General features: G+C 34.8%; 2 protein-coding genes across 2 annotated transcripts; one reads left to right on the top strand and one right to left on the bottom strand.

Moving 5' to 3' along the window:
• Positions 1-2,839: 2,839 nt before the first annotated feature.
• Positions 2,840-4,396, bottom strand: LOC114738254 (uncharacterized). The gene has a single exon (XM_028926290.1). It carries the CDS (start codon positions 4,394-4,396, stop codon positions 2,840-2,842), a length of 1,557 nt encoding a protein of 518 aa, XP_028782123.1.
• Positions 4,397-8,884: 4,488 nt separating this feature from the next.
• LOC114738249 (uncharacterized) lies at positions 8,885-11,750 on the top strand. Its single transcript, XM_028926286.1, has 3 exons — positions 8,885-9,220; positions 9,772-10,168; positions 11,045-11,750. Exons 1-3 carry the CDS (start codon positions 9,055-9,057, stop codon positions 11,331-11,333), a joined length of 852 nt encoding a protein of 283 aa, XP_028782119.1. The 5' UTR covers positions 8,885-9,054; the 3' UTR covers positions 11,334-11,750.
• Positions 11,751-13,728: the final 1,978 nt, after the last annotated feature.

Raw genomic sequence — 13,728 nt, forward strand, 5'->3', positions numbered from 1 at the left:
AAATCGTAAGGATTTTCATCATGTGCTAGAAAATTACTTGACAATGTTGACAAGGTTTAGCACCATTCGGCTAAAGAGTCGAAAATCAGAGGAGCATGTACTGCCATGAACCATAGGCATGTGCTCTCAAGAGTCAGGTTGCAGGGCATAGATTTTCTTCTGTACAAATATTCTAATTGCTCTGGAGGTCTTTTTATATAAATTCCACTCACCCATTTTACGTCACTTAACAAAGATAGCTAAAATTAGCTGATTTTCGTAAAATATTTGTGAGAGAAATTTGCTTAATTAATTTAGGAAGTATGGAAAAAACACTACTAGAAAAAAAGTCATTTTCGTCTGTTCTGCAGGTCCTTTCTCGTCTGTTTTGAGGGGGACGTAGATAGAAACTGAATATTCATCTGTTTACTAACAGACGAATGTAATGTAATATATTCGTCTCTTAAATTGAACAGACGAATATGAGATGTCATATTTGTCTGTTCAACTTAACAGATGAAAATAGTGTACTATATTCGTCTATTCAACTTAACAGACGAAAATAGTATACTATATTCGTCTGTTCAAGATGAATAGACGAAAATGTTGCATAAAAAAAACACAAATGTGAAATTTCCTGAATTTTTTTTTTACAGAAAATCCTGAAAATTTTTCAAAACATAAAGTATAGCAAAATTCTACACATTCAGATCTATTCCATAATCCACAATCCTAATAACATCATTACATAATAATTATCATTACATAATAATTCAAGAGATTCAGATCCATTCCAAGAACATATACACAATCCTAGTAACATTCTAACATGTTTTAACAATCATAATGATCCTAGAAACTTCAATACCATCCAAGCCGGTAACCTCATGTATCATTTTGAGTGTAAAACTCTTGAAAAAATTGCCCCGCCAAACGATCTCGGATAGCATCAATCTCTTCATTATTATAACAGTTTTCATCATTAAAGATATGTAAGTTATATAAATAAGAAGATTGAATTCATCAAAATAAGAGAATTAAAGAAAAACAATTCAATAGAAAAAAGCAAATAATCATAATCAAATGAATTATTACCATCTCAAAATTTTGAATACATTTAGACTCAATAATTTTATATATGAAACAGATAATATAATATCCGCACTCTGCACTTCCTGGTTGTCGATGACACTGTAAAATCAAAGTGAAAATCAAAGTGAATATGAATATGTATATATATAGTTGATGATATTAAAGAATTGAAAATATTCTTACTTTTGGTTTGTGCCAAACAGTCTTGCCATTTTTCTCCTCGCGTTTCGCTCCCCGTATATAATACGTTTTAAAAGCCCTATGAAAAAATAGAAATGACTAGGGATTAGAACAACTTAATAAAGTAAGAAAATAATATATTTGACTACAAAACTTACGTGTCGAAGATATGTTTCATTTCCTTGCTTGGGGGACGACCCAATGAATCAAACCAGTAAATGACGTTATCTCTGGGACAAGGATTGCACAACGACCAATGTCCACTGAAATATAAAAAGAAGGAAAACCAGTAAAGATTCTTTGAAAATTAAATAGATATAAATATGCAAATATAGATATAAGCTACTTACTTTTCGATAATTAGAGCAAAATAACAAGGTAAGCGAGTGTCTGCAATGGTATTATCCACGTATCTCATCTGGCTATCAATATTATTCTTCAAAGGTTGCAAAGCGACTGGACACATGAATCCATACAAATGTCCCTTTCCCGTAGAAGCGCACAAGTTGTGAAAGTAGCTATCATAAATTTGATACAAAACAAAAATTAATTCATACATATAAGTAAAAATGAGCAATTAGAAAATATAAATCATAAAATAAAATCACATTATTGCCAGTTGAATCCATGCAATGTCTAACTGATCCAGGGATAGAAAGTCCTTGAGATCCCTCTGGTCCAATCCAAAATGATATGTGATTTGCTCTCCCACAATCCTACTAGGCATTTGTATATTGACTTTGTTAACTGATTCATAAATGTCATACAGTTGTGTCAAAAAGAAAATTTAGTAGCATCTTCAATGTCCTAATAGAAAATACAATAAAATAAGTGACATAAAAAGTATGTGAAAGAGAAATCAGAAAATGCTTGCGTTTTGTACTATTGGAGTTATGACGTCAATGAGTCTTTTAGGCCATAAAATAAAATGCCCTTTTGCTTGGCCTAGCTTGCCAACCTCGTCACTGGGAAACGGCAAATCTACATCTACCTCCTCCTCTCGAACAGTCGTAACCGTCACTTTGACCGAGTCCGCTGGGATTTTTTGATTATGAATTTTAGACCCCTTTGTATATCTAATGGCATTGGCAACAACACGCATATTTGAGTCATCTAAATAGAGAACACAAGGTTCTCCATTATTTAGTGGGGGACTAGGGTCAAATGGAACTGACGGCACTTGTGGATTGAAACTCCCTTTTGTGCTGCCATAGGCTGGAGAATTCTGAGACCATGATACAAATGAAAGAATGGAATTAAATGGAAACAATGTTGACAAAATTCAAAACAAAATAATTATGTTGTGATTAATTATATACTTGAGGTGTATGTTCTTGTGGTTGAAATTGCCCAATTTGCATGCTTGAGACCAAAGACCTCATCTCCTCCCCAATGTCGGACATAAACTCATTTTTGAAGAATTGACGAACCTCATCACTTGTCATAATCTCTTCACGAACTTGTGCTCGAATTTTGTCCATCAGGTCAGCACTTGGGACACTTCTGCCTATTGAGCTTTGTGAACTGGAACCAAAATATTGGGCTAAACCAACTGTCTTTGATAACCCTCTCACTCGACCAGGATGGTCTAACTTCCTAGTTGCAGCTGCCAGCAAAGTCTTAATTGTGCTTCCACTCCAGATAGATATCCTTTGCAAACGTCTATGGCCTCTTCAGCTACATATCTTTCAACAATTGATGCCTCAGGTCGATAAGGATTCTTAGAATAACCCTTTAAGACTTTCATGAATCTCTCAAATGAATACATCCATCTTAGATATACAGGGCCACAGAGCCTTACCTCCCTTACTAAATGCACTATCAAATGTACCATGATATCAAAAAATGCTGAAGGAAAATACATTTCTAGTTGACACAGAATAACATACCCCTCTTTTTCCAATTCATCTAACTTTTCAGTGTCAATAACTTTGCTGCAAATAGCATTGAAAAAAATACACAGTTTAGTTATTGTGTTTCTCACATCATCTTTCATAATACCTCGAATAGCCACTAATAGTTGCTGCATCAATACATGATAATCATGAGATTTTATCCCAACTAACTTTAAATCGTCCATCAAGACAAGCTTTTTCATATTAGAAGAATAACCCTGTGGCACCTTAATGTTATGCAAACATCGGCACAAGCTAGTTTTCTCTGCTTTTGACAATTTGTGTGCCGCTGGCTCCAAATAAACCCTCTTACCACCCTCTTTTAGTTGCAGATGTAACCATTCTCTTATTCCCATTTCAGCCGAGTCTAGTCTAACATTGATTTCATCCTTAGTTTTTCCTGGTATATGCAAAAGAGTACCAATAAGGCTATCACAAACGTTTTTCTCCACATGCATCATATCAAGACTGTGTCTAACATCAAGATTACACCAATATGGAAGATCAAAGAATATGGACTTTTTTTTCCAAATGTTCTTCTCACCTACAATCTTTTTATTCTTACCAAACACGACATCAATTCTTTCCACTTTACGATAAACTTCCTCTCCAATTAATGGCTTCGGAGCCAATCCATGTTCTGGTGTACCATTAAAAACCTTTTTCAATCTACGGTATGGGTGGAATCTATCGAGAAACCTCCTATAACCAAGATAAACTGTTTTCCTTCCATGCTTAAGTTGGAGGTAGTGTGTGTCCGCTTCACATATAGGACATGCTTTATATCCCTTTACACTGTATCCTGACAAGTTTCTATAGGTAGGAAAATCATTTATCATCATGAAGATAATTGCATGCAGTTTAAAGGACTCTTGTTTATGTGCATTAAACACATCTACGCCTTCCTCCCACAATTTCTTCAAGTCTTTAATCAAAGGTGCCAAGTAGACGTCGATATTGTTCCCCGGCTGTTTTGGTCCTGATATCATCATAAACAACATCATGTACTTGCGCTTCATGCATAACCAGGGAGATAAGTTGTAAATCACAAGCAAAACTGGTCGTGCACTATGTGTGCTGTTGAGAGTACCGTAAGGATTAATTCCATCTGTACAAAGCCCAAGACGAAGATTTCTTGGCTCACTACCAAATTCTGGATACATTTCATCTATTTTCTTCCATTGGGGAAAATCAGCAAGGTGCCTAAGATATATTCCATCTGATATTTTCTCATCAACGTGCCATGTCATCTTTTTTGCCTCTGTTGCATTAGCAAACAACCCTTTGAATCGTAGTATTATCGGAAGATACTATAATACTTTCAAAAGTTACCCTTTAGTTGTCTCATTAGCATCGCCATCATCACTATCTTTGTGCTTTTTCACTTTATATCGTGAAGATCTGCATTTTGGACACTCACTAAGATCAGCATACTCTTCCCTGTATAATATGCAATCATTAAGACAAGCGTGTATCTTTTCATAGCCCATTTCCATTTGAGACAAGATTTTCTTTGCCTCATAGACACTATTTGCAAGAACATTATCAGCTGGAAGCATATCACCCAACAATTGAAGTGATTCCATAAAACTTTTATCTGTCCATCCATTAGTTGCCTTCAAATTGAATAACTTCAATACAGCTGTCAACCGTGAATACGTAGAACACCCAGGATATAAAGTTATTTCTGCATCACTGTGCAAGCTATCATTTATATGTGATTGTGCGGAGAACCCCTGGCCAACATCATGAATCATGTCATGCATTCTATCATTGAATCCACCCACCACTTCCTCTTCTTCAACCAATGGCATTGTTCCTCTTTCGCCATGCCATATCCATCTTGTATATCGAAGATTTATCCCCTCACAAAATAAGTGATCCCTTAAACCATCAATAGTCAAACGTCTCCCATTTAAACAATTAACACAGGGGCAAAAATACTTTCTACTTTTGTCATAAGCATTCTTTTTAGTAAATTCAATAAATTCTTCTACCCCATCCTCATACTCCTTAGATGTTCTCAAAGTACTCATCCAACTACGATCCATTCTGTTAATATATAAGAAAATATTAGCTAAAATTTAACATAAGAAAATTTTATTAATTTTCACAAATAAAAATACATCATCCAAAATATTTTTTTCAATAAATAAAAGATATATTTTTCTATTTAAACTCACCAATTTATTTAATCTAATATCATTATTAATTGTTTCCTACACAAATTCATATAATTCATACAGATAGCCATTTCATCAAACACCATAACTACTACAACAAAATATTTAAAACAACTCATTCTTTATAACTCATAGATATCATGAAAACAAAGATCTAAATAACAGAAAATCAAAAACTCATCAATTCCATTCTATTGATTATACATGCATCTGCCTTACCCACATGTTACTTAAAAATCTAAATTACAATACAATCACAAGCTAGACTCCTAATTCTAACAACAGTTCATCAAACAACAATAAGCAACATATATGATCAATTAATCTTTAAAAAGATATCATACTTACTTATGAAGTAAAGAATACAAAATGAAGAGAGCTGCAGACCACCCACAAGTGAGTTGGAAACACCAAAAAAAGTGAGTGAAAAAAACATGTTGGGTGGGGTTACGGGGAGTTGGGGGTGGGTCCGAGGAGTTGGGCAGGGGTCGGGTTGGGGGGGGGACCGGGGAGTGGGGGTGGGGTCGAGTGGGTTTGGTTGGGGGGCGGGCATAGGGTCAGGGGGCGGGGGAGTTCACAGGGTGGGGATAGGGGAGTGGGGACGCGGGGGGAGGGCCGGGGGGACCGTGCCGGAGTTGGGGACAGGTGGGGCCACTTGACGGGGGAGGGATGGGGGGACAGGGGGGCTGGGGATGTGAACGGCGAGTTGGAGGGGAGAGTGTGGGGTTTTGGAGACAGTGAGGGTGTCGACTTGTGGGGGAGCTGAGGGACGAACTGATGAAAGACGAGAGTGAAAATGAAGGGGAGTGGGGGGCGAGGGGGACAAAAGGGGAGCCCATATTCGTCTGGTCGGTCGGACTAGAGACGAATATGGGCTCAGATATTTGTCTGGTCCGTATACCAGACGAATATGGGCTACCTTTTTCGTCTGGTCCGTATACTAGACGAATGTGGGAGCCAATATTCGTCTGTTTTGTCCCAACTGACGAGTATGGGCTCCCATATGCGTCTGTTTTCAATTTCAAACGAAAATAGGAGATGAAAATGAACTTTTTTATAGTGGTGAAACAATGCTTTTAGACAATTTTATCTAATAAAATATGCAAGAGATTTTTATAATAGAAACAGGAATGTGTAATTTGCAACATTTTAGACTTATCTTCCCCCCAAATTTTTGCAAAAACACTCGTGTAAGTAATTTTTGGAGAAATTTAATCTAGCAGTCCTTATAATTTTATCAAATTTTGAATGAGTCCTTATAGTTTTTTTTTTATGGAATGGCTAATGTTTACACTATTAATAGACAATACTTATATCAAGTTACTTGTATTCATTATGTCAAGTTCTTTAATTAGACGTGATCATGTACCCTATTTTTAAAATGTTAACATTTAATAGTATTTACTATTTAGGCATATATTGGCTTTGATGAGCCCCCGGGACTTAACTCATCTAAAATTTTTTCAACAAAAAAGACATTTAATATTATTTAATTACCAATCCATATGAAACAAAAAAGGACATATGACCTGACTACGTGTGATTAGAAAACTTGACATGATGAGTATAAATAATTTGATATAAGTTTTTGAAAGAATTACAATTAAGTCCCACATAAGAGAAATAATTACTAAAAGATCCCAATAACAACCTGAGCAATCTGAAATGACAAGTCCTACAGTAGATAATAACAACTTTTGGGACTTGTTTTGTAATTTTTTCTTTTATGAGACTTGATTGTAACTCTCTCTAAGTTTTTTCCCACTAACAATGCCAGTACTTTTTTTTTGGAACTAATAATGCCAGTACTTCCCATTAACAAAGCCGTTAGTTCAATTAACAATGGATGAACCAACAGGGGTTGGATCTAGTGGAAGAGGTTAATTCCTCATAACGTGGTGAACCAAGGTTCGAATCCCACCTGGGAGATGTGTCCATATTTAGTGCCCGACAGTGTATCGAATAGGATTGCCTCTAATAGAAGGATACCTATGCTTTAGCAAAAAAAAAAATAACAATGGATGATATGGCATAGAAGCCCATCATCCCCAAGACTCATTTGATGTTCAAAACATCCATTGGCATTTGCTAGAAAATAATTAGTGAGGATTTTTCAAAAAAAAATATTGGAATCTGAGAAGTAATTAAATAAACCACATATGCATGTATTTTTAAAATTTAATATGAATTATTAATTTTAAAAATTACATTTTATCTCTGAACAATTAACTGATTACAAAATTATAGAGAAACTTTAAAATATAATAAAATATTTTTCTAACCCTTGAACTAACTAGTTTTTTTTTTGTCTAAAATACATTGTTAAATGCTCATCTCAAGCAACTTAACTAATTTAGATAGTTAAAAAAAGGCAAATAAATAAATTAATTAGTTATAACAAATATTACATGATCTCTTTAAAATATTTTTTTATAACATTAGATTATAAATTAGTTTATAAGTTAAATAAATTAATTCTAAAAAAAATAATAGATACAAAGAATATGGTAGATTAAGATATTATACTTAGAAACAAATCCAATCCTACAGTTAGCTGCTGTATTATATTACCTCTAGTCTTTAATATAAAAACTCACTTGACTTTTATTTTGGTCCTAACTATAAGACTTTAATCAATTTTGTCTTTCATATTTATCTATTTTTTTCAAGATAGTCTTTATAATAATGTTAGTTTTAGCCAATACACTTGATTAGTAAGAATATTTTTAAAAAAATAACATACATTTATTACTAATAACTAACTTAACTAATTTTTTAATCTACTTAAATTAATCAATTAATTTTTATATTAAATTATTAACAACCGCAAGTAGTGTGTGTGTGTGTGTTTATATTTACAAAGAGAGTAGCATATTCCTTTCCTAGCAATTTATTAGCACCTCTAGTTCTTAATATAAAAACTAGTTGACTAATTTAAGTATGTTAAAAAAATTAGTTATTTGTAATAAATAAATATTGTCTTTCTTAAAATATTTTTGCTAATCAAGTACTCCTCCGGTCCTTAATATAGGACTCAATTGTTGAGTTGGTTTTGGTCCTAAATATAAAACTCATTTATCATATTTATCAGTTTTCTTTAAATTATTCCTATGGATACTTCCTTAACCATAATCAAGTATGAGAGGAAAACGGAGTATTAAGAAAGATGATTATGGTGTTTTAGGAAAAACGTGTCACATTTTCTATAATTAACTAATTTACCTAACTTCCTTAATCTAATTAAATTAATTAAATGGGTCTTATATTAAGGACCAAAAGAGTATATTGGTTAGAACTACTATTATTATAGAGACTATCTTAAAAATATATATAAGAAACAAAATAAATTAGAGTCTTGTATTTAAAATTAAAATTAAAATTCAACAAATCCGGAGGTAGTGGCCAATCCCCTGTTTCTTAAAAAAAGTTTGTGTGTGGCCATGTTAGAGACCTAACACGAAGAAACAAAACAAGGCAACGTTAGCCCAGTTGTGGCAACAAATGTAACCTCTCGTATCCACTTGCTACGGCCTGCTAGCCACAAGCTAGTCCAATTTGGAAGCTTAGCGACTCGGATTCATCGGCCTCCTTCTCTTTCTCTCTCTGGGTCCTGCACTCCTGCCTCATGATTCGCACCCTCTGCTGTGTGGAGAATCCAGAGAAGAGAATCCTGGGATTCTTCTGACTGAGGGAGGTCCACCACTATCAGATACACCCTTCGAGAAATGCGGACTATTCCCTTGGGAATCTCAGCATCCCCAACTCCTGGAAACAATTCCAAATCTTCGTCCTCCCTCAATTTCGCTAATTTCGGAAAACCAGGGTCTTCCCCGTCAAGGGTTTCTCTTTCCTCTGCTAATGGATTCTCTTTCCTTTCACTCTGCCAATCAGGTGCTTCTTAGCTTCTCATTTACATTGCCATGGCGGGTTTTCCGTTTTCAAGTTTTCTTGTTAAAAAATGCTGTTGATTGCTAGTCGAATCTGTTGTTTTTGGCATGCCTGTGATCAACCCTGTAATTCTGGGATGGGGCATGCGTCTGAGAAATTTCAAAGGCTTTTCGTCAACTTGTGATATTGGCATGATTAGGAAGGGGAATAGCAAAACTGAACGAAGAAGATATAAAAAAATTGGGCAAATGGTAAATCTTTTTTTTGCCTGAGGGCAAATGGTAAATCAGTTGAAGGGAAGACATGATGAGATAAATGAACTATAAAATATACAATCAAGTTAATGACTTTTGAGTAATATGAAATAACATTGTTTTTGATGAGCAGCATCCTGTGTAACTCTACATGTCCCATAAAAATGAATTACAATTAGCTCTATATTAAAGACTTAATTAGAAGGATGAACTCTCTACATGGGGTGAGGGGGAGTTTCCTAGTTATCATATAGAGATATTAACTTTCAGGGTAGTTAAATTTCTGGTGTTGGGATGTAGGACTTTGCAGAGCTAGTCAAGTTGTTGATCTATTCCCAACTATGTCTCCGGAAATCATAGTTCGAGAGGCCAGGTTAGAAGACTGTTGGGAAGTAGCCGAGACTCACTGCAGTTCCTTCTTCCCTGAATATTCATTCCCATTGGATTTTGTTCTGAGGATGGACAGAATGGTGGCAATGTTAGCAGGATTCTCTTTACCAAATGGTTGCAAAAAAACCTGTTTGGTTGCGGTTATTGGCAGCTCACTTAATGAAACTCTCTTCATTGGGAATGAAGATTTCAAGATTGGAGGTCTTGATGGGAGAGTTAGCCTCAACAAGGGATATGTGGCTGGTATATTAACGGTAGATACTGTTGCAGACTTTCTACCGCGAAAAGGACCGCTGAGACAGAGAAGGTGAGTGCAGAAATTACCACCGGATTTTGGATTACTTCGGTTTATCAGTCTTTAGGACTGGTGATGCTCAAGATCAGGCCAGTAAAATGATGTCAAGTTTTGATTTGTGAATTCACCATTTTCCTGGAGGACGTTGTATGTTGGCAAATAAAAATGCTAACTTTACCTGCAAAATCCTAATTTGGGAATGGAAATTAATGAACTAACCTGTGGTTCATGACTGACTAAAAATGGAATTCATTTGGATCAGCCTAAATTTTAGTATATGCAGTTATTGTCTTGCACCAAATTTATGATTTTTTTTTTTTTGGAGTGAAATGCATCCAATTTATGTTGACTTGTGTATATGTGGTTAAAGCGTCTTGCTTAAACTTTATATATATAATTATTGCCCCTTCATTTGGTCATCTATATATAGTACTTTGCAAAATATTGCAGTCAAAGAGACTATGAGTATCACTTTTCAGATCTCTTAAACTTGATCAGTAATTATAAAAAGGGGATTGAATTTAAGCAAGATATGCACAAGTTGCATTTTTCCTAATTCATTTTGACCCTGCATTCGTTATCTTAGTTCCATGGAGGCTTATAAAACCTCCATTGTCCCTCAAAGTTCTTCGATATTTTACTTATTTTATAATGACAGTATCCTGGCGGTCTGGCTTTACATTTTATTTCGTTGAAATTTAGTATAAAAACTGATTGTAAGGCTTGCATTCACATGCTCAATTCTTCAAAAATAAACTGTAAGACGATGTCAAAAGATGACTGGAAGACTGCCAAAAGATAGCAAACTCTATGGATTTGACATGTCATGAACAGATTTTACCTGTAAATCTTTTCTGATAACTGGAGAAAAAACTATTTATGTTGTAGGACTGGAGTTGCGTACATATCCAATGTGGCAGTTCGGGAAAAATTCAGACGCAAGGGTATCGCTAAAAAATTAGTGGAAAAAGCAGAATCTCAGGCCAGAACCTGGGGATGTCGTGCAATTGCATTACACTGTGATTTGAACAATACTGTAGCCACAAAGCTATACCAAGGCCAAGGCTTCAAAAGTATTAAGGTGCCCGAAGGAGCAAACTGGCCCCAGCCAAAGACCTCACCAGATGTTAAGTTCAATTTCATGATGAAGCTTCTCATTGATTCAACTGCTTCTTAGATGCTAGTTTGGCTTGCAGGTTATATTTATGCTGTCAAACAGGTTTTGTTGAAAAGAAATTTTACGAAGGTTCTGTCTGTTACTAGAATCAATGTTGTGAATATATATATTTAATTGTGCATGGAAAAACCTATGAAGCACTAGTACTCTGAAAAAACAGAGCCATAACTTGTTTGATGTGTCTGATACTCACACTTTATGACACTTCAAATTGTACTAGGGCCCTGCATATTTCGTTGTGTCGTGGTATTCCTGCTTCTTAGGTATAAAACAAAGGAATAGATTCAAAGAATCTTGTAGAATCTTTGGCTGAACCGGTTGTAAACATTTGTATAGTTCTTGCCATCCTTCTGTGTGAGAGTAGACATGATCATCTACTGCATTATTGAGGTTTGGCTCTGTTTCATCTTTCAAAAACTCTGTTGCTGAGCCTTAGCTACCTTCAAGTTTGTTTGGAAAATCGATTCATCTGTGGAGATAATTAGATGACCATATATTTTTTGCATGTCTGCTTGTCCTAATGATCAAGATACTTAACTCATACTCTGCCTAAGATGGTTTGTTGTTGAATTATAATCGGACTTTTGTAGCTGCTGTTTTAGAAGGAATAACAGAATGTGGCCGGAGTGCCACAGCTTGAAAGTGATCCAGTATTCTTCTATAGGCCTTGTTCTAACGTGTTTGGGGTGGCGAACCCAAAAGCACTTTTGTAACATGTTTTGCCTTGCAAAATAATGCAAAGCATGGTGTAACCCCAAACAGTAACACAACCTAGGTGGTAGAAACAAGTGAATGGTGCCTGATTATGAACAGAAATTTGCTTGCCAAATAACAAAAATGTTCTAGTTTTTAACTTAGTTTATTTCTTGAAGTCGAACTAAAGTTTTATTTATCGTTGTAATTTTTATCACTCGGAGTTGGGGATGAAGCTTGGCCACGAGTAATGGGTTTGCATATATATATTTTCTTGTTTTTCTTTAATTAAATCACTGGATTTTACATACACTTTTTCTTTTGTATGAATGTATTACAAATTAAACAAGCAATAACAACAAAAATAAGTAGACAACTTTTTAACAACAAACCAATATACAAGACACAGATTAAAACTAGCTTCCTAATATCATTAATAAAGATCATGAAATGGAGATTGCAAACACTTAATAGGACATTACCGATCTCTAGCTTTGGACGATATAATCTTGCATCAAGGCTTTCCACATGTCCAATCATTCAATATAAAGTTACAAAGAATATTTGTGTTAGTATATACCAAAGAGAAAATATTTGTGTTATATTTTTTTTGCACAAATTTGTGTTATATTTTGTTCTGTCGTTTTTTGGAAGGGGGGGTAAAATTTTGTTCTGTCCATTTGATCAATGATATGCCAGAAACTGCGTCTGGTGTGTAACTATAAAGAATCCAGCCCATGAAGTGGCCAACTTACGGCCCATTGAATCTGTAAATTTTAGTTAATTATATAATTATCACATTTTAATAGGCAATGCCCCATGCATTAGCAGACATAATAATTTTTCGGGAAAAAAGAAAAGCAAACATAATAATTTAAAGAACCAAACGTGGACCCACGAAAAAGCTCCTTTTTTTTTTATACCCATTTGGTGAGCATAATAAATTAGGGTGATAAATTAACTTGTTTAACCCTATGTGGCGATTTACAGACGGAGTTGACTTTTTTATACAAAATTTACATATAAGGCCCCTTCATGTTTAGTAAATAATACTTTTGGCCACATAAATTACAGCTCAGGATGTCGAATTATGATTTAAATTGGGAGTGAACAAATCTCGAACTTGATCTGTGTTATTTAAGGATTCCCAATGTCCAATACAGAAACAGGTCATAAGATCCAATGTCTAACCCAGAAGCCTAAAAGCCATAATCTCTGTGTTTGGAAATTGTTGCTCTGGCTTGGTTTTTGAGGCACAAATCTTTGACTTAAAACCTAATCTCACACGACAGAAACTTCAAACCAACGTTCAATCTCTCTTCTCTCCCAATCCATCAGATACCTTTTCATTAAAAAATGCCCAAAGTTGCAAACCCAAATACCTAACCAGTTGAACCCTGATGACATTCGACAATCCCCATGTGGCAAATCTGGTGTCTCAGTCGGGTTGACTTCAGTATGAACATAAAATAATCCTCAGCTAAAACCCCATTATTTTTTCTAATTAATTACAGTTATGCATCATTTGGAAATGAATTGGGTCTGTCTAGATCTGAGAAGGATAGGTTTCTCTTTGCAAAGTGGATGATCTACTATAATACTCCTTTCAATTATAAATAATTAACTAGCTCTTATATTTAAAACCCAAACAAATCCCTCAACTAGTTCTTACATACAAGACTAGAGAGTAAAAATTAAGGAA

The sequence above is a fragment of the Neltuma alba genome, unplaced genomic scaffold (assembly GCF_004799145.2).
Source record: "Neltuma alba isolate B1F8T4 unplaced genomic scaffold, ASM479914v2 tig00013565_pilon, whole genome shotgun sequence".
Lineage (NCBI taxonomy): Eukaryota > Viridiplantae > Streptophyta > Magnoliopsida > Fabales > Fabaceae > Neltuma > Neltuma alba.

Excerpts from the sequence above, each read along its gene's own strand:
- LOC114738254 (XM_028926290.1), bottom strand. The coding sequence starts at position 4,396 with ATGACATGGCACGTTGATGAGAAAATATCAGATGGAATATATCTTAGG.
- LOC114738249 (XM_028926286.1), top strand. The coding sequence starts at position 9,055 with ATGCGGACTATTCCCTTGGGAATCTCAGCATCCCCAACTCCTGGAAAC. Across the intron at positions 9,221-9,771 it reads CCTTTCACTCTGCCAATCAG|GACTTTGCAGAGCTAGTCAA; the intron begins GTGCTTCTTAGC and ends GTTGGGATGTAG. Across the intron at positions 10,169-11,044 it reads GGACCGCTGAGACAGAGAAG|GACTGGAGTTGCGTACATAT; the intron begins GTGAGTGCAGAA and ends TTTATGTTGTAG.